Source organism: Protomyctophum parallelum (assembly GCF_964188405.1).
Source record: "Protomyctophum parallelum genome assembly, chromosome: 22".
Taxonomy (NCBI): domain Eukaryota; kingdom Metazoa; phylum Chordata; class Actinopteri; order Myctophiformes; family Myctophidae; genus Protomyctophum; species Protomyctophum parallelum.
In genome coordinates this window covers 4036561-4057659 of record NC_139714.1, presented here as the reverse complement: position 1 = coordinate 4057659, position 21099 = coordinate 4036561, and the positions used below count along the sequence as shown (strand labels likewise).

At 43.7% G+C, this 21099-nt stretch overlaps 1 protein-coding gene across 1 annotated transcript; it reads left to right on the top strand.

Annotated features, from left to right (window-relative positions):
* Positions 1–9198: 9198 nt before the first annotated feature.
* Positions 9199–20622, top strand: btg1 (B-cell translocation gene 1, anti-proliferative). Its single transcript, XM_083758210.1, has 2 exons — positions 9199–9798; positions 15502–20622. Exons 1-2 carry the CDS (start codon positions 9654–9656, stop codon positions 15885–15887), a joined length of 531 nt encoding a protein of 176 aa, XP_083614336.1. The 5' UTR covers positions 9199–9653; the 3' UTR covers positions 15888–20622.
* The last annotated feature ends 477 nt before the right edge of the window (positions 20623–21099 follow it).

Below are 21099 nucleotides of genomic sequence, written 5' to 3'. Positions count from 1 at the left end.
ACGGTATAGGTCAAGGAAATAAACAAACAGCATGCACAGCATGAAAGAGAAAAAAGGCAACGGGAACAATCAGGGGATGAATGGTGGGATAAAACGTGTGACCTCATTAGACCTGGAGAAGAATTCCCCCGACTTTCTCCACTGTGTGAAAGTAAAAGCTCATTAGCGTGCAGCACAGCATGCAGTGGTTCTCATAGTCTGGTCCATAGTCTGGTCAATTGGTCAGCCAGATGATATATCGGCATATGATATTACACTGATTGTACATCTGTTCTCAAGGTAAATGTTTATTCCCCAAAATCACTAATTTGACTTTTGGGATACACAAATAATTACGACGGTGTGTCCAAAAACGTACTTTGGCTTTGTAGGGCTGTGGCATAGAGATGCTGTATGATGTGTACTAGCCTGCTTTTCACCAGCTGCCCAATGGAAGTAAATGAAGCAGCAACCATCACTTGGAGTGGTGGAAAAGGTACTCGTATCAATACTGCGATATAGAAATTGTACCGATGATGTCCCGATACTGTATATCGGTATCGGATTGGTCATATCGGGTCATATCGGTATCGGCAAATATGCCAGTCTAACCACAGATCCGGTAAGGAGTTGACACACTATGGCAGGTAAATAAAATGTTGGGGCATGTGGAGTTTGCTTTTGAGTTGCCCAAACTGCAAGTGCACATTTGAATGAGGAGTCTGCTATAAACACAACACGAGATATATAGCTATTAACACTATTCCCAGTCGGTGGACTTCAAAAAAAGAAATATATATATATATATTTTTTAAATTATTATATATATCATTCTCTGGTATCGGTATTCGGTATCGGTATCGGCTAACACAGAAATTGTGGTATCAGGATCGGACATCCCAAATAGAAATACTCCATTACAAGTCTGGAATTCAAAATGTACTTGAGTAAAAGTACAAAAGTATTGGCATCAACATGTACTTAAAGTACCAAAAGTTAAAGTACTCATTATGCAGAATGTCCCATTTCTACATTTCAAATGTCTAAAGATCTTTTGAAAATAGCAGATGGGCTAGTGTCAAATGGTCGAAATGTATATAGGGCTTAAGTGGTTCATGTACATTTTGTAATAATAATCCAAATCTACAAAGTAGTATAGTATAGTGTATAGTAGAAGTAAAAGTATTGGAAATTGGAAACACTCAAGTAATCTAGTAAATGTAGCCTATACTTGGTTACTTTCCACCAATGCTTTTTCACCAACAGCCCGATTTAAGTACAGTTGAAGTTGTTATTCCATAGCAGCCAGCACCACCAGCGCTGCTTTAAAGGAAATGTGTTCCTGCTCAGTGCCAGACGAGGGTGGGGCATCCTGTCCTTATATGTCGGGTCCTCGGTTCAGACTAATGAATGGAGGCTTTTATCGTCAAACCGCACGTGAACTTACTGCTGTGTGTGTGTGTGTGTGTGTGTGTGTGTGTGTGTGTGTGTGTGTGTGTGTGTGTGTGTGTGTGTGTGTGTGTGTGTGTGTGTGTGTGTGTGTGTGTGTGTGTGTGTGTGTGTGTGTGTGTGTGGAGGAGTCGGGGGCTTGGAAGCGAGACAGAAAGGCCTATATGGGCGGCTAGCCGACCTGCACTCTTTCATATACTGTGCTGGTATATACGGGCATGTGAATGTACACACAAGCTAGGGCACGCACGCATGCACGGAAAACCCAAACATCTGAGGTTCATAGAAAAGGTAAAGCAACAACAGAGTAGACAAAACAACACTCTTAAAAGAACACGCACACGCACGCACACACACACACACACACACACACACACACACACACACACACACACACACACACACACACACACACACACACACACACACACACACACACACACACACAGAGAGAGAGAGAGGGTTGCCTTAAATGCTCCTGATAATCAGTGATATCTCAGGTGAGGGTTTTCGCTTATCTCTTAAAACAGTTAAGGCAGCAGGTATATGGGACCGCAGTGACTCATGTTCCCCTTTTATTGTCAAAAGAATGGGATTATTATCTATCAGACTGTGGGATCGGTCTGGCAAATTAAACACCTGAACTCAAATCATGTGTTTATACCAGTAAGCAACAAAATGAAATATCTGTGCAACCTGAGTAAAGGTAGTACTTTAATACTATTATGGGAAATAACGTATTGTGACTTAGTGTGGTGGTTTTTGTAAACAATGTTGTATAGTTCATTGACAAGAGCGTCTATTCTTTGCTATTTTAGATAAATGTTGATTTCTGTCTTAATATTTATTTATTGATTTATTGTGTGTACCTACTGTACATAACATGCCCCAAACAGGTACGCCAGGTTGAATGGTGTTAAGTCTGTCTGTGGCTTTTATATATTCTTCAGCAATGAAATCTAAATAATAACTCAATAGAATCCATTTAATTAATTATCCATCCATCCATCCATCCATTAATTCCCAAAAGGTTACGGTTTAGGACGGTTCCGTCTGAAAGTGACGTTAATGCTTATAAGTGCATGTGCCTTGGGCGCGGCGTCTACTGGGTTAATCACCGTTCAGAAAAACAAGCGAAGGAAACTCTCCGCACCCTTTTGATGCCCGGGACAGCATGCAGGAAGAGGCTCTACTCGGCAAACCACAAACTTTCCATGACTCTCATTCGCTCTCTGCCTCTCTCTCTCTCTCTCTCTCTCTCTCTCTCTCTCTCTCTCTGTGGTGATTCTGACTGCAGGCTGCCTGTAAGGTTCTGGTTGTGGTTCTGTGAACTCTGTGGCTTAATTGGCCTCTTTCTCTCACACTCACTCACTCACTCACTCACACTCTGCTCTCTCTCTCTATTTTTTATATGAAGAATAAATTACTGTATTTTGCATGCAAAGGCACATGCTGTTGAAAAATCGATAGGAAGATAATCAATAGCTGCAGCCCTAATTCCATTGACTGTAGCTTTGGATAGTTTCACCCAGAAATGATTAATGTATTTATGAGCAGCCCTGGCTGAGTGCACGGTGGAGAGGCCATCTGGGAACGGGAAGGTTGCTGGTTCGACCCCTATAGCTCACCCAGTCAGTCTAAGTTTACCATATTCCATTCACGTGTCCCCAAGCGGCGCAGTTTGGATGATTCTAGCCTACTTTATTTAACAGTTTGTAAAAAGTACAGGGGTACAGTTATACGATGATGCTAAGAAGAATCCCTGAGGGCTTCTTTCCATCGAGGTCCTGAGTGCAATTCAGCAAGACGTATAAAGACGTGCAATGCTATACAGAAGAAATCGCCATGCTAGGAGCAGTAAAAATATATATTCACAGAAAAACAGCGTGTGTTCTAGAGCGTCTCTGCCTCTCCTCCACCTCCATGTCACAATTCAAACCCTGTATGACAATGGAGTGAATGTATCGAGTAGACCTAGTCTAGACCTATACTGCAGACATGGCTCTGTTTACACTGTCCCATCCCCTTTGGCCTGGCCTGCAGGGCCTCTGTTGTTGTCTGTGTCTCTTTAGTGTACCGGTACTCCCCTGTCTATGTGTTTCCCCCCCACAGATCTATGTGTAGGCGTCGGCCAACGTTCCCATCTTCCCCAATTATAGGTGCATTGGGAGCACCTGATCACTGCTCCCTGGAGCCCTATAAAAGAGTTGGTGGCAGCCATTCCTATTGTCCCTCCAGATGACAGCACCCTTCTGTTCCTTTGACTTTATGCCTTGATTTACACACCATACAACACCCCACACTACACTGATCACACATCCACACTGACTTACACATCCCACACTCTTTTGTTTGTAAGCCCAATTTAAGTTATTATACCTTTTGTTAATACATTATTGTTAAAAGTGTTACACTGCATGCATCCTCCTCCATTTTTCATGGCCTCACAGGCCGGGTTGTGACAACACAAAGCTGGCAATGTAAAAGCATGTTTTTTTTTCATGCTCATAAAGCTGAATTGAATTGAATTGAATTGACCGGCCTAGTGGCCGTGTGCAGCCTGGGTGTTTATTTGTATTAAATTTTTGCACTAGACCGCGGCCCCAGACTATGAGGCCCACGTTGAAGCCGCACCATCTTACTGGCCAAACCTGGCACTACAAGCCAAGGCCCCAGAAATGCCGTGCAGACCGTCCTATCCGGGCCTGACTGTACACTGACGTTTTATGAATCACAGACACTGAATGCATTCTGAGAGAGAGAGGAGGAGGGGGGGGAGGAGAGGTGTGAACTTTCATGTTTGCTCCAATGCTAACTGACACATACCGCATGTACGACAGTGTCCTGCCTTGTAAGCACTGCAGAGCTTAGCCTAAGCGTCAGAGTGAGAGTGCTATGCATTGTTAAAGCCGTGGACTCTGAATGGGTATATATTGTTGCTGTCGGGCAGAAACCTCTTAGCCTGGCTTTGGCCAGACTGATAACGTCGATTCTCTCACACTTCATCCCTGGTATGGACTTCGTCCCATAGGCAGCTTGAAAAGTGGGCGGAAGTAGTTTCCTTGACGGACAGACTCATAGCCAATCAGCATAACACAACACCGTCATCACAGTGTGCTATATAGTCTGCTCCACATTCATGTCTTTTTCCCGCTAGTGTTTACTATGTTCTTTTTTTAAGACTTGTTATCGAGTATCTGAAGTAACTGCACTTCTGTTCTGTGTAGCTGTAGCTGCTGTGTAACTTTTAAACTTGTGGCGTCGAGAGAGGCCATTGTTGTTTTGAAAGTATACCGCAGCATGTATTACATCACCATATGCACATGGACCAATCAGAGGCCACTTTTCACTGTTGTACGTAACAGACAGCAGTCACTGATTGACCCCGATCATTTTCTGATTTCTCCAGCTTCCATATACTCTCAGCAGCAATGATGATGCCGGACGCTGCTAGGCGGGGTTTGGGGGTTGAATTATCTGTTTAGTCATATATGCAGGGCATCCTCAAACTTTAGAGAAAAATATAAAATGTATTATACTCCCTGACACCCGACATGAACTTAAGCTCTATTGTAATAGTAAAGTAACTCTCTGCCTATGGGCCGAAGTCCAGAATCATACCAGGGAGGAGGCGTGAGTGAATCCACGTTGTGTGTCTGGCCAAAGCCATGCAGGCTAACCTCTAATCTCCTTTTGTGTGATATCTTTGTGTGCATTTTTTATTATTATTATAACTTTTGTTGTAAATTACCACACTTCATCATACTACTGCATCACACAAAAGTATCAAAAGTAGCAGATCTAAAAGGCTTGAAACGTGCCGTTGCGTGAAACTGTTTTGGACAAAGACATAGGCCTACTGTATATTTTTTCCCAAAACTTTAAAAATAAATAAATATGAAAATAATGTGAGAACAACACCTCCAGCATTATGAGTATATTGTGAATTCTTACAACTATATGATCATACAGTGTTATAAGCTGATTATAATGCATTAACAGTAAGACGCCCTGAGGGCGAGAAGCGAAAGGGCGAGGTCGCATACACACATCTGCCTGGGTGACAGCAGATTGCTGGGCGAGTGCTGGTGCTTTGGCATGGGGGGTCAGATCAACATATGGAATGAATTCTGCATCTGCACTGGACATATATGGAGCGTGTCTTGAGTGTACCGGGTTTGATGAGGTCAGGTGAGGTCAGATCAACATACAGTATGTTATGAACTCTGTATTGGCCATATATGGAGCGTGTCATGGGGCGTGACGGACTGGCTGACAGGTTTTCATAGTAAACTGTGACCTACAGTCGCAATATTAATGTTCGTAAAGCAGTATAGGATATTATAAACAGTAGCAAGTGTTTATCGAAAAGAACACTTTTCAAATTGATCTGAAAATGAGTAAACAATTGGGTCTTTTTTATATTGAAAATGTTTGGAAAAACTTTGAATAAATTCTTTAACATAAATCTTCTCTTCTGGGGCTCCCTGCCTGTACAAAACCAGTTTGGATGGATGCGTGGCCAAGTACACAAAAAGGTTTGAGAACCAGCTGGTCCACAAAGCAAAATGCACCACACTGATTGTAACGAGCAGGAATGGATCTCACAGCTTTGTGACTATTCACTGTACCTGTATTGAGCAAAGTGCAGATAACACACTGCACAATGCTCGATTGTCTGAGACCATAGTGTATAGAAGTTGATGTGTCTGCCTCCCCAACACACACACACACACAGTGACACACACACACACACACGCACACGCACGCAAGCACATGCACACGCACACGCACACACGCACACGCACACACACACACACACACACACACACACACACACACACACACACACACACACACACACACACACACTTAGTTTATTTTCCTCTACATCAGCCTGCAGTGGAGCTGAGCTGAACAATAAAAAGCAACAATGGTCAGACTTTGGACAGGGTGTAATAAAGGGGCTTTTACACTTTGTTTACAAGTATAGTGATCGCAGTGTCTCTCTCACTTGTGATGTTGCCCAATGCACATCCGGGTGGCATGCCCCCTCTCTCTATACTTTTGCAGAAACATTGGCTTGGAAAATTCCCTTTCTTTGAACCACAACAGCAGAATAGATTTATCTTCCTTGTTCTGGCACAGAAGAACAAAAGCATGGCGTGTTTTTATGTAGCCTATATGAAGCATATTCAAAACAATGCTGCATATAGGGAAAGGCCCTAACTGGAAAATAAATAAATACAAATAAAACAGTATATAGTCCAGTCTGCCTATATGAAACAAATTAAATACTTTGACTGTTTTACTGCCTGTTTTATTTTATTTTATGTGTAGGCTATATGTTTTACGTTCTGCATTGTATTGTCATATAAACATTGATTGATTGATTAATTACTTTATTAACAGTTTGCAAAATGTACTGCAGTACGGTTATAAAACGGGGAAAAAACATTGCATAGATGCACCTGGGACGTATCCTCAGTGATGAATCCTCCTGCAATATTTGTCAATGGGACTACCGGCGAATGGCGGCGATAGCAGGCGAACAGGCGATAGTCGAAAAGTGGGCGGAGGAACGTTGCCCGAAAAGATGACAATAATTCATCTTTTGGGGGCGACATCGGTTTGCAGAGCGGTCTTGATATCGGAAGGTCACTAGTTCGTATCCCCGGACCGGCACGTTAAAATTGTCCCCTTCTGGACCAAAGTTTCGAAAAATAGAACAAATATTTGGGAGAGATGTGAGCCTAGAAAAACATAATATAGGCCTACTGCTGGGAACACAACCCAAACGTTTACAAAGTGAGGATCTATATCTTTTTTGGATTCTCAGAATGACAGCTCTAAAACAAATGAAATAACCAGAAGCTGGAAAAGTGTGGAACTACCCAGGTGGATGGCTGGACAAAGTGTGGAACTACCCAGGGTGGATAGATGGCTGGACAAAGTGTGGAACTATACCCAGGGTGGATAGATGGCTGGACAACGTGGAAGAAATGTATGTGATGGAGAAGGTGACCTATAAAATCAATGGAAAGGGAAAGTTATTTGAAAAAAGATGGACTCTCTATCTTTTAAATAAATAAGTAACATACTTTTCCTGTTTTTTTTGTTGTTTTTTGTTGTTTTTCAGTATTCAGTAATAAAAACAAAGGAGAAATAAAATGGAAGAACTACAAACATCACAAAACAAAGCCAAACTGAGCCTACCCCCCCTCCATCTTATTTATATTTTCCTTTTTCCTTTTTTATTTTTGTTTTCTATATTATATAATTATAATATATATAATTATAATATAATATTTTGATGTATATTTTGTATTAAATGTACCTTACCCCTATAGGTCTACAGATAAATTAATGAAATTAAAGTTTTTAGTTTAACATGGGCCTATACCCTCTTCTTCTTTCTCTTTTTCTTTTAATTTATTTTGTGTTTTCTTGTGTTGAAATAGGTGAAGGGATGTATATGTATGCACAAAAACAAACAAAAGGGTCAAAGTCAGTTAACAACAGTGACATGTGAGAAACAAATGTGAAAAGAAAATATATTTGTTACAAGGAATTGTATACATGTGATTGACTCAATATAAAACTCAGTAAAAATGTATTACAAGTATAACACAAAAATCCCTGAGGTTGTATAGGAGGTTGTATAGTATACAACCTCCTATACAACCTCAGGGATTTTTATAGATACACAAATAGATACACACTTAACCTATACAATGTATAGGTTAAGTGTGTATCTATTTTCTAGTCTCTGGTGTGTATTCAATTCATCACAACATATAAAGACAAACACAGTAGCAAGAACTAGGTGTAATAGCCTACATTCCTACAAGCATAGCCTACATGTACAGAAAACACCGGGGGTCATTTCTGGTGCAAGCTTAGAAGACTTGTCTAGGACCATGTTGTAAATTATATAGGCTATATTATATTGATATGCAAGCATATAATGTTGCAATGCATGTAATGGAATATATCTGCACCCAGCCCTGCCTTGTGCATAATCACACCTCGGTTCAATATGGGTGCATTATACATCATCTCACTAATGAATGCCATTGCCTTTGTCTGTGCCCTTATCCATCTTGACTTAATTGTATAGGCTATTGATTGATTGAAGTATGTATTAACAGATTGGTATAGGCCTATACATTTCAAGCACAACTCAATACAAAACTGTTAACTGACACCATAAAGCATTACACTTGCCAATGCTTACAATAGGGTCCACCATGTTCAATTCATCATAACATTTAGATACGTATAGTCGTAGGCTACAAATATAGGCTACACAGTACTATAACATACACTATACACACAACTAAGCTATAACCCTGAGAGTGCAGCAAATGTTATTTGTGACATCAGTTATTATTTTTTTGACTGTGTTGTGTTGTTGTATATTGTGCCCGATAACAAGAGGGTTAATTTCACGCTTCGTGCGTGCGTGTATATGTGTGTGTGTGTGTGTGTGTGTGTGTGTGTGTGTGTGTGTGTGTGTGTGTGTGTGTGTGTGTGTGTGTGTGTGTGTGTGTGTGTGCGCTCCCCTCACGTGGTGTGTTTATTTTCGGAGGGCTGCGGCGTGACGCGCAATAGTATAGTCCACTCCTCCACATTATTATGGGCCCGTCCAGGCCCGTGCGCCGCGCCGATTGGCGCGTCTTTGTTGCTGTACGACACTGGCCCCGTGTCGGCACGGTGGGGGCCGTATAAAGACCACGGCGAGCCTCCGTCTCGCTCACTCTGTCTGGCGGTTGGAGGAGGATCGTCGTGGGAAAATAACAAAAAAGGAAGGGACGGTGGCTTAAAGCTGGGCTGGCACCGTCACCCACCCCCTTGTATGTATCTATCTGTTTACCAACAACCCCCACAACAGGCGTCAACCTATATACACTGTATTTTAGCCCATAGGCCTATATACACCGTCCTGGCAAGCACACAACGTCAATTTACTCTCCGAAAACCCCACAACCCCTACCTCGACAAACATAAATGCCAAGCATAGGCTCCGCCACCACCACCAGAGACAAACCACCGCCACAAGACGAAGAGGCGACCGACGACGACGCTCACCATCGCCGCTGCGCGAAAGTGGAGAGGGAAACGAACTGCCGTACGTCGGACATCATCGTTAGATCAACGCCACCGCGCACTATAGGGAAAGAAGCGCACGGAGCCTCATCGTGGCTGCTCTACTCTCCACCTCAATGCATACCCTTTGTGCTCGGGGAACCATGAAGCCAGAGATCACGGCCGCCGTCGGGTTTCTGTCGAGGTTCCTGCGGATAAAAGGACACGTAAACGATCGGCAGCTTCAGACGTTTAGCCAAAGCTTACAGGACATTCTGTCAGGTAAGATGGGGGGAATGGGACATTCATGAATTATGTTAATTTGATCTATGTGTTATTGCCTATACCTATATTGTTTACAGTGCCACTGTCTCACACATATGGACTGTAGCCTGTTCCCTTGGTGAAGGATTAAGGAGCGCTCTTTGTTCTCTCACAGAAGTCATCCGCGCTCCAAAGCGCGCAACACCGCGCATTTTCCGAGAGATGCGCGGTTGATTCATAGATTTTTTTTAAATTCACATTATGTAGAATGGGTAGGCCTACACTTCAAACGAAAGCACACGTCAAAAAACTGCTACGAGATTAAAACCAGAAAAAGCACGAAGACTTGTTTACATCATGGGGTCCTCCATTTTCAATTCATCAGGACGTTCGATCTATTTGTCGTCGTCGTGTGTTCGTATATTATAGGCTACTAGGCGTCGCGTTAAATCGTGTGAACGGCCGTTTTTCTGTTCCCTTTGATACACCAGGACTAGAAATGGCTGCTGTATTTGTTCAAACAAGGAAGTGCGCTGATGATGTGCACCATTTGCTCGATAAAGCTCTTTAGAATGACTCCCCTGCTGAACGTGTGGGCGGTTGTATCACGTATAAAAGACCACTTTGTATTATTTGTAAATGGGCATATATCAAATCAAATATATAGCACATCAACACAAATTGGTCTACACTTTTCTTTACCTAAAAAAGAGATAAATAAAAATAGGCCCTAAAACAAATTATACTTTTGTTTTTGAATAATGTTTTTGGTTGATGGGGGGGTTGAAAATTAAAATGACGACGGAGAACTTCATTAATCGTGCGTGTTTGTTTGTAAACAACCAAAGTTGGGGAGTCTGTCTGTGTGTGTGAGCAAAATGGCCCCCAGCCTCCAGTCTGTCAGTGGATGGTGGGGGATGGGGCTTGGGGCGGTCCGCTAACCAGACGGGAGGGGGTGTTGGACAACGTCATCTGATGGGGGGAGAATAAAAGTTGTGCAGAAGATTAACAAAGAACGCCCCCCCCTCCCCCATTTTTACTTGTGTCCATAAACAAAACTATACATCTTTTTTTTTTTTACCCTGTAGGAGCCTGGAAATAAACTGGGTCAACGTCAACCCCAGGGTTTTTTTTGTCCATCTGAACTCCGCTTTCAATTGTCTGTTGTGTGTACATGATGAAAAGCTTCTGGAGGGTTAAGGGGGTCGGAACTGACCCGATTCTTTCAATAGTTGCATAACGATAAGTTATAGCAAAGCTTTCTTTCTTCCTATTTGTCTGCAAACGTCTTAGTGGTTAGTGGAGCTTTAGCAGTGGCCTATCTAGAACATATAATTATAACAACATGATAAACTTGAGCGATATGGCATGCAGAGACATAGTTACACAAAGGGCTTTATATACAACTGAAAATCTAATCAAACAACAGCACTAAAGCGTGAGCATAAAGTGCAGTGTGAAAAAGAAAATAGGCTATTAGGACCAACAATTAAATGGCAACATCAGAATGATGGAAAGGCCCTTCATTGACAGGCATTCAAAGGCTATAATCGACGTATAAAAACAAAGTGCAGTAGGAAATACGACCACTGGAGAATACAACAAAAGTCACTCTATAGGCCTTTCGCTGTCTAAAAGCGTCTCCCAAGAGCCATGGAAAATCCCCAGTCACTCGTCGGACAGAGACATTCTTCACCATCGATCATTATGGTCCCCCCTCGCCACAATTTGTTGGAGCCTTTTGTCATTTGCTCACCCAAACTATGCCTAGTATTCACAATAGTTCTGTGTGAGCCTAAATAAACAAACCTATGTTAAACTCTTTATGTTGAGATTGAGACTTCAGTCTGTTTATTCTTCTCCCCCCCCCCTGTCTTCCAGTGCCCTGCTTCTAAAGAATAGGCCTAGCTGAGCAGAGCTGTTGTTCCCAGCTGCTCTATTCTAGAACCACGGTTCACAACATTTTCTGGATTAGGGGCCCGTGCACTTCCCGAAGATCTCAAACGCGTTTGTGGCCCACCCATCTGACCACTTATGGGTGGGACATGGGCATTTTCAATTATTTTGATTATCAGTTAATGGGTTGTGTTTCGGCTTGGATACTTTAAGGCCCTATTTATTTTTCTTAGTTGATACTTTAATATCAGTGTTATATATCAATAAAATCATTTGTGTTCTGCCAATATTATCTGTGGTCCCAGTTTACAATGTCCTCACGGCCCAGAGGTGGGGAAATTCCCTGCTCTTATGGTTATGGTCATGGACATGGTTATGCGTATTTGTGGCTCATACCAGAGGTATTAAGACCATCCATATATTCTACTGTGCTCTTTCATGGCTGCCAAGCCCTCCGTTAGCAGGGCTGTATACACAGCCGCGCTGCGCTAAGACACAGGGTAGTGCACATGTATGCTTATTATACAAGATAATTTGGGCTTGTTTATTTCTGTAATGTCGCATGTTAGCCTATAGTCGCTTTCTTTTTGGTCTTGTTTTTTGAGTGGTGCAACCACTCCTACATCCAGCAACGTCCGTGTACCTAGGTAGGTAGGTAGGTACCTTTTTGTATAAGTGAGCACGAGTATGTTACTTATTTATACCAGTAGGGGGCACCAGAGTACAGAGAAGAAATTGGAACGATACAGAGAAGAAATTGGAACGATACAGAGAAGAAATTGGACGATACAAATTGGAATGATACAGAGAACCAATAGACGGGAGTTGCACCACTCGGTTCACACTGGTGTGATTTTTTCATAGACCTCCTGGCTGCTTATTTCTCTCACAAAATCTGGAAGCAGGGGGGGGGGGGGGCAGGGTTCCGTCTCACAAAGCTGTGGTGCAGGTGGCCTCCGGCCTCAGCGCTGTGGCCTACTTCACTTACCATGTTTTTCATTAAGCCAAGGCAGCACTATACACCTCGAGGTATTACCGTGAATGGAAATTCAATGTGTGTGTGTGTGTGGGGGGGGGGGGGGGGGGGGGGGGGGATGGATGTTAATGTTTCCCTGAGTGGGTGAGCTCGGTAAAAGAAAAGACACCACAAGAAACGGGAGGAGCGTTCATCTTAAATCATCTCCTCATTAAAGGTATTTGCTCTATAAGACTACACTACAAATTAATTTCCCTTTTTAATAAGGGGGGAATAAAATTACTACAAGATAACAATTAGCCACATTCTTTTGCTTTCCACGCCTGAATGAGTATTGCGGAATATAAACACAGCTTCTTTTCTCTTTTTTTTAACTCTAAAATGCCTCTGACATACCATAGCAGTGATATCACTCTGATTCACTGTTTTCATTGCAGTAGCAAAGCGCCAGTCAGAAAAATAGGACACTGTCTCTTTAAGGGGAGGGGCACCTCTATCCCAGATGGTTGGCTGGGGCTTGGTGTTGTTGTTCTGCCAGCAATCAGTGTTGCCATGTCTGCCTATTATAAGCTTCTAGATGGGATTTGTTTTTCTTCAAATATTGGTAGTTGTGGGTTGCTTTCTTTGTTGTTGTTGGGCTTGTTTTTAAAGTGTAGTTGCTTATTGCTTCCTAATGTTGTTTAAAACAGTGGTTCTCAAATGTTTTAAAGGACCACTTTTCAAGTTATCTTCGTAAAATTTGTCCTCTTACTAATGTTCATGATAAAATACCACAGTCTATTTTCCTACTCAGTCTGTGTCTCATAGGAGGGCTGTGGGCAGTTCGAAACCCGTCCACCAGTGACATCATTGTTAGGTCGATTATTTTAAAACAAGATTAAAAAAATATATGTATATTGAGATTTGTATTATGGTGAGAACGATGACTTCCATTATGTGAACTGGTTTCGGAACTGCCGTCGGTTATGTATCCTATGAGACACAGACTGAACATAATGAACATTAGTGAGGACCAATTATATGAAGCTAGGTTGAAAAGTGGTGAAGTGGTCCTTTAATGTCAAGGACATCTGAAAATATTTAGTTCCTGGGATCCCCATACAAGATTTGTTTGTTCAAAAAACATACCACTTTTTATTTTATTTTTAATAGCAGAGCTTGTAGATCGGCTATAAAAATAGCTGCTGCTGATGTGGCCTACAGTACAGTCGCTTAGTTTTTTTAAAACCGGGTTGCTTGTTTCTCTCGCAAAAATCAACTACTGGCAACACTGCCAGTAATGGAAGACTGTGTGACCCAGAGGAGTGATTGTGCAATTCAGTGACCCTCCCTTTGTCACGTAGACCCAGGACCCTGCTGACAGACTGTTTATGGCGCTTATCAGCTACACAATGGCTGTTTTACGGCCCCATTTCAACAGATGTAGACTAATTGTTTATTTATTTTTGAAATAAGTTAATACATTTTTAACGATAGAATATTTCTGCACATTAATTCAAGTTCATGTGTTATTTGGCATTATTGTTATGGCCACGTTAATGGGTGTGTAAATCACTTTTCTGATGGTGTATGGCAGATAAATTAAATTAATAATGAAGTAGGTTATGTCTGTCTCACACACACTCACACACACACACACACACACACACACACGATCACCTTCAGGCAGAATACAGAACATATCATTTAAATAATTGAATTATGCTTCCGCCTTTTCACCTGATTGACAAGGTATATTACATACAACAGGTTTTAGTTGGCACTTGGCAGCATAACACGTTTTTTGTTGAAATTATGAGTGCATATTTCAGTTATTAGTGGGCAATCATGTCATTATAAAAGCAATAGTACCCTCAATAGCAATAGTACCCTCAAGGTAGGTATATACCATATCACTACAGGCTGTGCGATATAATCACAACCTCTCGTGTTGTTAGGATACAGCAAAAGCATATGAAACGAAATGTTAACCCACGTAAAAAAATGTCAGAAGAGATATTTTACTACACCTGACTCCCGTGTACCGATTTGTAACGCAAACGTTACTTGATTGTCTTTCTCTTGTGTAACCACTATGTGAATTATTAGACTGTAGTGTGCTGTTCATTTGAGCCATGTAACGATCCTAAGTTTGTTCATTGGTTTTCTTACATACATAAGTATGAGATGAATTGAACTAGGTGGACTCTCTTGTAAACAAGTGTAATGCTTTATTGGGTCGTCCACTCACAGTTAACAGTCTTTGCATTGAGTTGTGCTTGAAATGTACTGTAATTCTGCAAACTGTTAATACATATTTCAATCAATCAATACAAATCGGTAGCTCTATCTATATATATATATATGCGTACGAAAAATGGTGTTGACCGTTATTGTTATTATTTATTTAAGTCTGACACATATGTGTGTCTAAACAGTAAACACCTGTGGCCTTGTGTCAGCACTAAGTCTGTCTGAGTGATTATCTGTAGCTCGCCCTTTGATCCCTGGGCTGAAAGCTGCTTTGCAGTGACTGACTGCCCTGGCCCTACAGATCCCATCTGCACCCTGGGGCCACGAGTAGAACGTCCACAGTCCACCTGGCCCTTTAGCAGTGTTTCCCAAACAATGGGCCGGGACCCAGTTTTGTGTCGGACACATTTTTCTGGGTAATTTTGTTCACAAAAGCTTGCCTCCTCTCGAGATACGCACGCCCCAGAGCCAAATGAGTTGTCTACCTTTCTATGTCTATGGCTACTAGTATGTCGCAGGGACATACCCCCAATCCACCTCTTGAAGCTGAGTTCCAAGGTCACAGAATAACCTCGGGGCTAACATATTCTCTTCTCTTGTGTTCCGTGTCTCTGCAGAGCAATACAAGCACCACTGGTTCCCCGACAGGCCTTGCAAGGGCTCGGGCTACCGCTGCATCCGCATCAACCACAAGATGGACCCCCTCATAGGCCAGGCGGGCCAGCGCATCGGCCTGACCATCCAGCAGCTCTACTCGCTGCTGCCCAGCGAGCTGACACTCTGGGTGGACCCCTTCGAGGTGTCCTACCGCATCGGCGAGGACGGCTCCATCTGCGTCCTCTACGAGTCCCAGCCCGTGGTGGTGGCGCAGGCCGTCATGCCAGTGGCCGCCGGTGGCGGGGCGTCGGGGAGCGGTGCGTCGGTCAGCTGCAAGGAGGAGATGATGGGGCTGGGAAGGACCAGTCCCTCCAAAGCCTACAACATGATGACTGTGTCCAGCTAAAGAGGGGGAGGGGGAAACCCCTCCCTCCCTCCCTCCCTCCTCCCGGCCTCGCTCTCCATTCAGGGTCTCACTGTCGGTTCGGTCGGGTCCTTTCGACCGGGAAGCAGGACGAGCCTTTTTAAAGCTAAAACAAGAAAGAAAGAAAGAAAGAAAGAAAAAATAAATGAAAATACAAAAAAATAATAATAATCTTTTAACGAAACCAGAAAAAACAAAAAGAAGAAAGAAGCAGAGGATGTGGCCTATCGTCCAGGTGATGGAAACCTTGTAGGTTTGATATTCCCCCCCCCCCCCCCCCCATCCCCGGCCCCCACCCACCCTCGTCATGGTCTGTTCTGTTGTGTCATTGGATCTACCGGGGCCCTCCGTTTTCTCAGGAGAGGCCGTGTGGAACTGGAACCGCTGGGGCAGCTAAACCAACCAACCAACCAACCAACCAGGAGCCCAGCAGCAACCCAAGCCCCACCCCCTCCGCCCCCACACACCCCCTGACTGTAAACAACATGGTGACTGGCTCCATCGTCACGCTGAATGGAGGAGGTGGGGTTCCAGCATCGCTCGTTAACGCCGAGGTCTATATTGACTTTGCACTTTTAATCTTGTGGTTACTATGGGTACCATGTCTTCACCGACGCCACAGTCGCAACAACAGCAAGCGCAGAAACATTCTTAAATCGTAACGGAAGCTCTTGTCAGGAATTATACCCGATGAATTTCAGATCCAGACGTGTTTTTCTTGTTTCTTCATTTGGTGTGTTTTCCTGTGTAACGGGAGGATGATGAGGTTCAGACCGTGCCTTTCCATTGGTCAGCCCAAGGCAAACACGATGCCAAATTAGAGCATTTTTTCCTTTTCTTATTTTGGACCACGGGGCACTTGTTTATTTTTTCTCTTTATCCTGTGGGCTGTCGGCACAAAGGTTTTCTGTCTCCGCCTCTGTTCCTCCTCCCTGACACACAGCATTAGGAAATTCACCCACCCCACCCCCCACACACATACACACACACGCCTGTACAGTATTGGCTCTTTGCGACTACAAGAACTGAAGGAAACCGTGTGTGCCATACGTATTTCACAGGTTCTTAGAAGGTTCTTGGGTTTTACCCTTTGTGGTCGAAACAGAGCCATATCGTCTCTGTCAGGGCAGACACCTCATATCCATATTTAAATAGATCTACATTTTTTTTAAATTAAATACCTTTGAACCTGAATCCTGCTTATAGGTAACAGTTTTGGGACATATGAGGTTTCCACCCGACAGAGGCGATGTGTAAGTGCACATGGGAGGGTTGCTGTGACGCCTGCTGCCTATGGATACTGGCGTGTCACACTTCCCTGCCTGCCCGCCCCCCACCCACCACCCTCCCACATGCACACACACACACACACACACGTATGTGTAGCTTTCCAGAGAGGAGGCTCCGGGGGGGGGGGGCTTCGCGTCCCCTCTCCCCTCCTTTTTGCTTAAATGAATGTTGATGAAATTCACAATCAAGTTCTCATGTCGTTGTTACGTTGGCCCCACCCTCCTCCTCCTCCATTGCCTTTTTATTCCCTGCATTACCAAAATTTCAAAGTGTAGCATAACAGGGATGGGCCCTGTTTACCTAGATGTGGGCCTGTCCCTTTTTTTTTGTTTGTCACATTGGCCCCCGTCATAAATGACTTTGAAAGCACTTTGACGTTGCGATTGTGTGGGACGTGTAACTCAGAGAAAGGAAAATCGCCTGCATTCCATCCACTCGAATGTCATCTCTTCTTCAACACGCTGTGCCCCCCCTGCTCCCTCCCTCCCCCCATTTGTAGCCCTTTGTTCCTACTGACACTTCCTGTGTTGGGGGTCTTGTTTAATCTGTCTATTAAGTTGGGGCGGGGGGTGGGGGGGGAGACGTTTTCGAAACGATATTTACACTGTATTTGTGAACATTTCAGAGCCGTTTTGTTGTAGGGTGACATTGGTTGGTCGTGTTTCCTTAGGCAAGTTTCTGTCCGTTCGCGTGGCACTGTTCTCCAAAAGCCCAGACAGGAAGCAAAGCTAAGCTGCTCCCTCCTATCCATCTCTCCTCTCCCCTCCCCAAACGTGATTTTTGTCCTGGTGGAAGGCTAGTACGAAAGCTCTGGAGTGTGTGATGAGTGCGTGATGAATGTGTGTGTGCGTGTGCATGTGCATGCGCATGCGCACGAGAGCGTATAAGGAAAGGTCTGCAGGACAGTTCAGTGACCAGCTCCACTCAGAAGTCTGTTTATGGTTTAGTTCACCCAGCATCCTGGATGGGGCAGAGACTCAGACGAGGATACCTTGTCTTGCGTTGCCGGGGGAGGTGCATTGTGTTACACATAGACCCGGCTGTCCTAATCTATGAGCCATCCTCAATTCTCAGACCAGGGTTATTATGTGAACCACCCCCCCCCCCCCCCTCCCCATCCAGCCTGGCAGCTCGCCGCTAGCCACCACCTCTTAAAGGATGCAGGTAGAAATAAAATGTGACATATCATCTTCTTTGATCTTTGATCACCCCCCGAGGGGAGTCGGTTCCTACGGAAGGGAGGGATAGAGGTGAGGGGCGCGATGGTGTGTAAGAGCGGGTGCGGGGGGAGGGGGGGCTGGGCAAGGGCCGGACTCTCGTCCAGGGCAGCTAAAATCCCTTCAGCCCCGCGCCCCTGACCCCACCTGCCTCTCCAAAACCCAATCCAAACTCAACAACCCCCTTCCTCCTCCCGACTGGAATCACCTCAAACCCTCCCCCTCCCGTTCTAGGTGACGGACAGAAACCAGCACACGCCTATCTGAGCGTGCTCAAGCTGCACTTAACGGGGGGGGGGGGGGGGGGGGGGGGGCAGGAATCTGAGAATGGCGAGGGAGGGTACGAGGCTGTTTTTCCTTTTCTTTCTAATTTTTTTTTAAAACTTTGATCGTCTCACTGAAAACGGCGGTGCGGTGGAAATACTGAGCTTGAGTAGCAACAACTTGTTTACAATACACGTGAGGTCTGCTCGATCCCTGCTGCCTTGCTCCTCCTGGGTAAAAAACCCTGTCTGTCACACAGCCATCATCAGCACCACCACCAGACCCACTGCTGGTGTCTAAGCTCCCTTAAGCCCAAGAGGATCATGGGTAACACACACAGCTATAGCCAATGACGCACTGCAATCTGCTTTCTGCTGATGCTCCCTTCAGCAATCTTTGAAAAGCAGTGATTTCATGTTGACCAGATGGACAGTGGCCTGTCGGCTGGACGTCCAGAGAGCTTTGGTGGCGTCACGTTTCGACCACTTAAGCCCTCCGCACTTCGGCATATGACAAACAGTGGGAAATGGCGTGATCTACAGGCTTGCGGCGCTCCTCAAATGCGACGCGATGTGATCTTGCACTTCGGCTATTTTTCGTGGGGGGAGGGAGGGGGGGGGGGGTGTTCATGTCCCATGAATCGGGCAATGCCAGGTTGAAAGTGGTTATAAAGCCATGCCGCTCCACTGTAGATGTTATTGTTTCATGCCACACAAGGCGTTACGAGATTGGTCTGTACTTAGGGGACGTGAGGCAGTTGATTTGTCTCGCTGTTCTCTAAATGTTGTTCTCATCGTAGCCCCCCCCCCCCCCCCCCCCCCCCCCCCCCCCATGCTCTACCATCCTCTCGTTAAGGGGATCGTTTAGTCTGGAGACCCGACACCCTATTTTAACCAGACCTCGTTTTGTAGACCTATAGAAAGAAAACGAATGGAAACGAGAAAAGAAACCCCCAAATCCCTTTGAAGCCCTTCTCAACACCCAAACTCCAGCAATGGTAACTCCAGCAATGTTTTTTTTCCTCTTTTTCCAAGACAACAGTAATATTGAATCTCTCAATGACATCCATTCAGTTTGTGTGCACATACCGTAGGTTTCCGAAATGTCGTGAGAGCGCTTTGAATATAGTCAGAGAGGTAAGATAGCACATAAAATGCACTAAATATGTCAAGTTGAAGTTGTGTGACATTTTCGAGACGCGAGGGGTCTCTTCCTGGAATGTATTGCCAAACTCAGGCCTCGGACATTCAATAAATACTCTTATGGAAAGGTTTTGCATGTTGAGACATGAAATGGGAAGGGAATAGTTGTTTTCTTCTGTTGTCAATCTTTGTCATCGCTGAGTTGAATTATTGCCACTTTCACATTTGGGGTGTTTTACATATTGTAGAATGTATTGTAACTGTAAAACAAAATGGTAGAGTACATAACATTACACATGGGAAGTGCCAATAATTGATATCTTGAGGTGTTTTAGCTTGTGTATTCCTTTTGTATTTCATCTTTTAACACTGATAACATTTTTTTTTTTCCGTAAGTGAAGCCATTTTGTTGGTGGGAGTGTTGGCAAGGACCAAAGTTGTTTTGGTAAAAAAAAAAAAAAAAGAAGAAAAAATATCAGTTTCCATGATCTGTACTTATAGACTTATCCTTTGTTTTTTTTGTTTTTTTTTTATTTACGTACAAAACCAGAAAACAAAAAATAAACAAAAAAATCTCTGAGCTTACCCAAGAAGAAAAGCTGTCTATTACTATCATGTGATCTCATGTCAGTACACCTTTTATTGTTTTCATTTTTTCTTTTCTTTGGGTAATGTTGTGATGAACTGCTGTAAATTTGTACAGTTCATGTAAATTGATTGTTGCGGAAGTTGTACAGATTTCTATATTTTGGAAGAAAAGTTTTTTTTTCTCTGTAATAAAAGATTTCCTATCTTGGCATCGTATTCCCTGTGCGCGGAGTCATTCTTTACGTTACGAAAATAAAAAAGCACACACATTATAATATATGTCCCTACAAAATGTGAAAATACCCAATCTACAGAATGTTTGATAATTTTCTCTTATAACATATTCATGCATTAAAGTTCTCAGTCTGATTTCAGTCACAGAAGCACGCTCTCAATTCATCTGCAACACATTGAGAGCTATAGCACAGCGGCAATTTTAGATTAGAGCATTGTAAGGGGTCAAACTCACTTTATGTTCAGCAGCGTCTTCCATAAAATATCATTAATCTCATATGGGCAATTTCATATAAAAGCAAAGCCTCGATCTGATTTCTATACATTGTCGGCGTCATGTAGAACAGCAGGAAGCGTTGCAAAAACATCATAATTGTACGTTATTGTTTAGGACGTCTCCTTTTCATACCGACATCCAGGTAGAAAGTTGGTTTCAGGTCGGTCGGGTCATAAGACTGG

Excerpts from the sequence above, each read along its gene's own strand:
- btg1 (XM_083758210.1), top strand. The coding sequence starts at position 9,654 with ATGCATACCCTTTGTGCTCGGGGAACCATGAAGCCAGAGATCACGGCC. Across the intron at positions 9,799-15,501 it reads CTTACAGGACATTCTGTCAG|AGCAATACAAGCACCACTGG; the intron begins GTAAGATGGGGG and ends GTGTCTCTGCAG.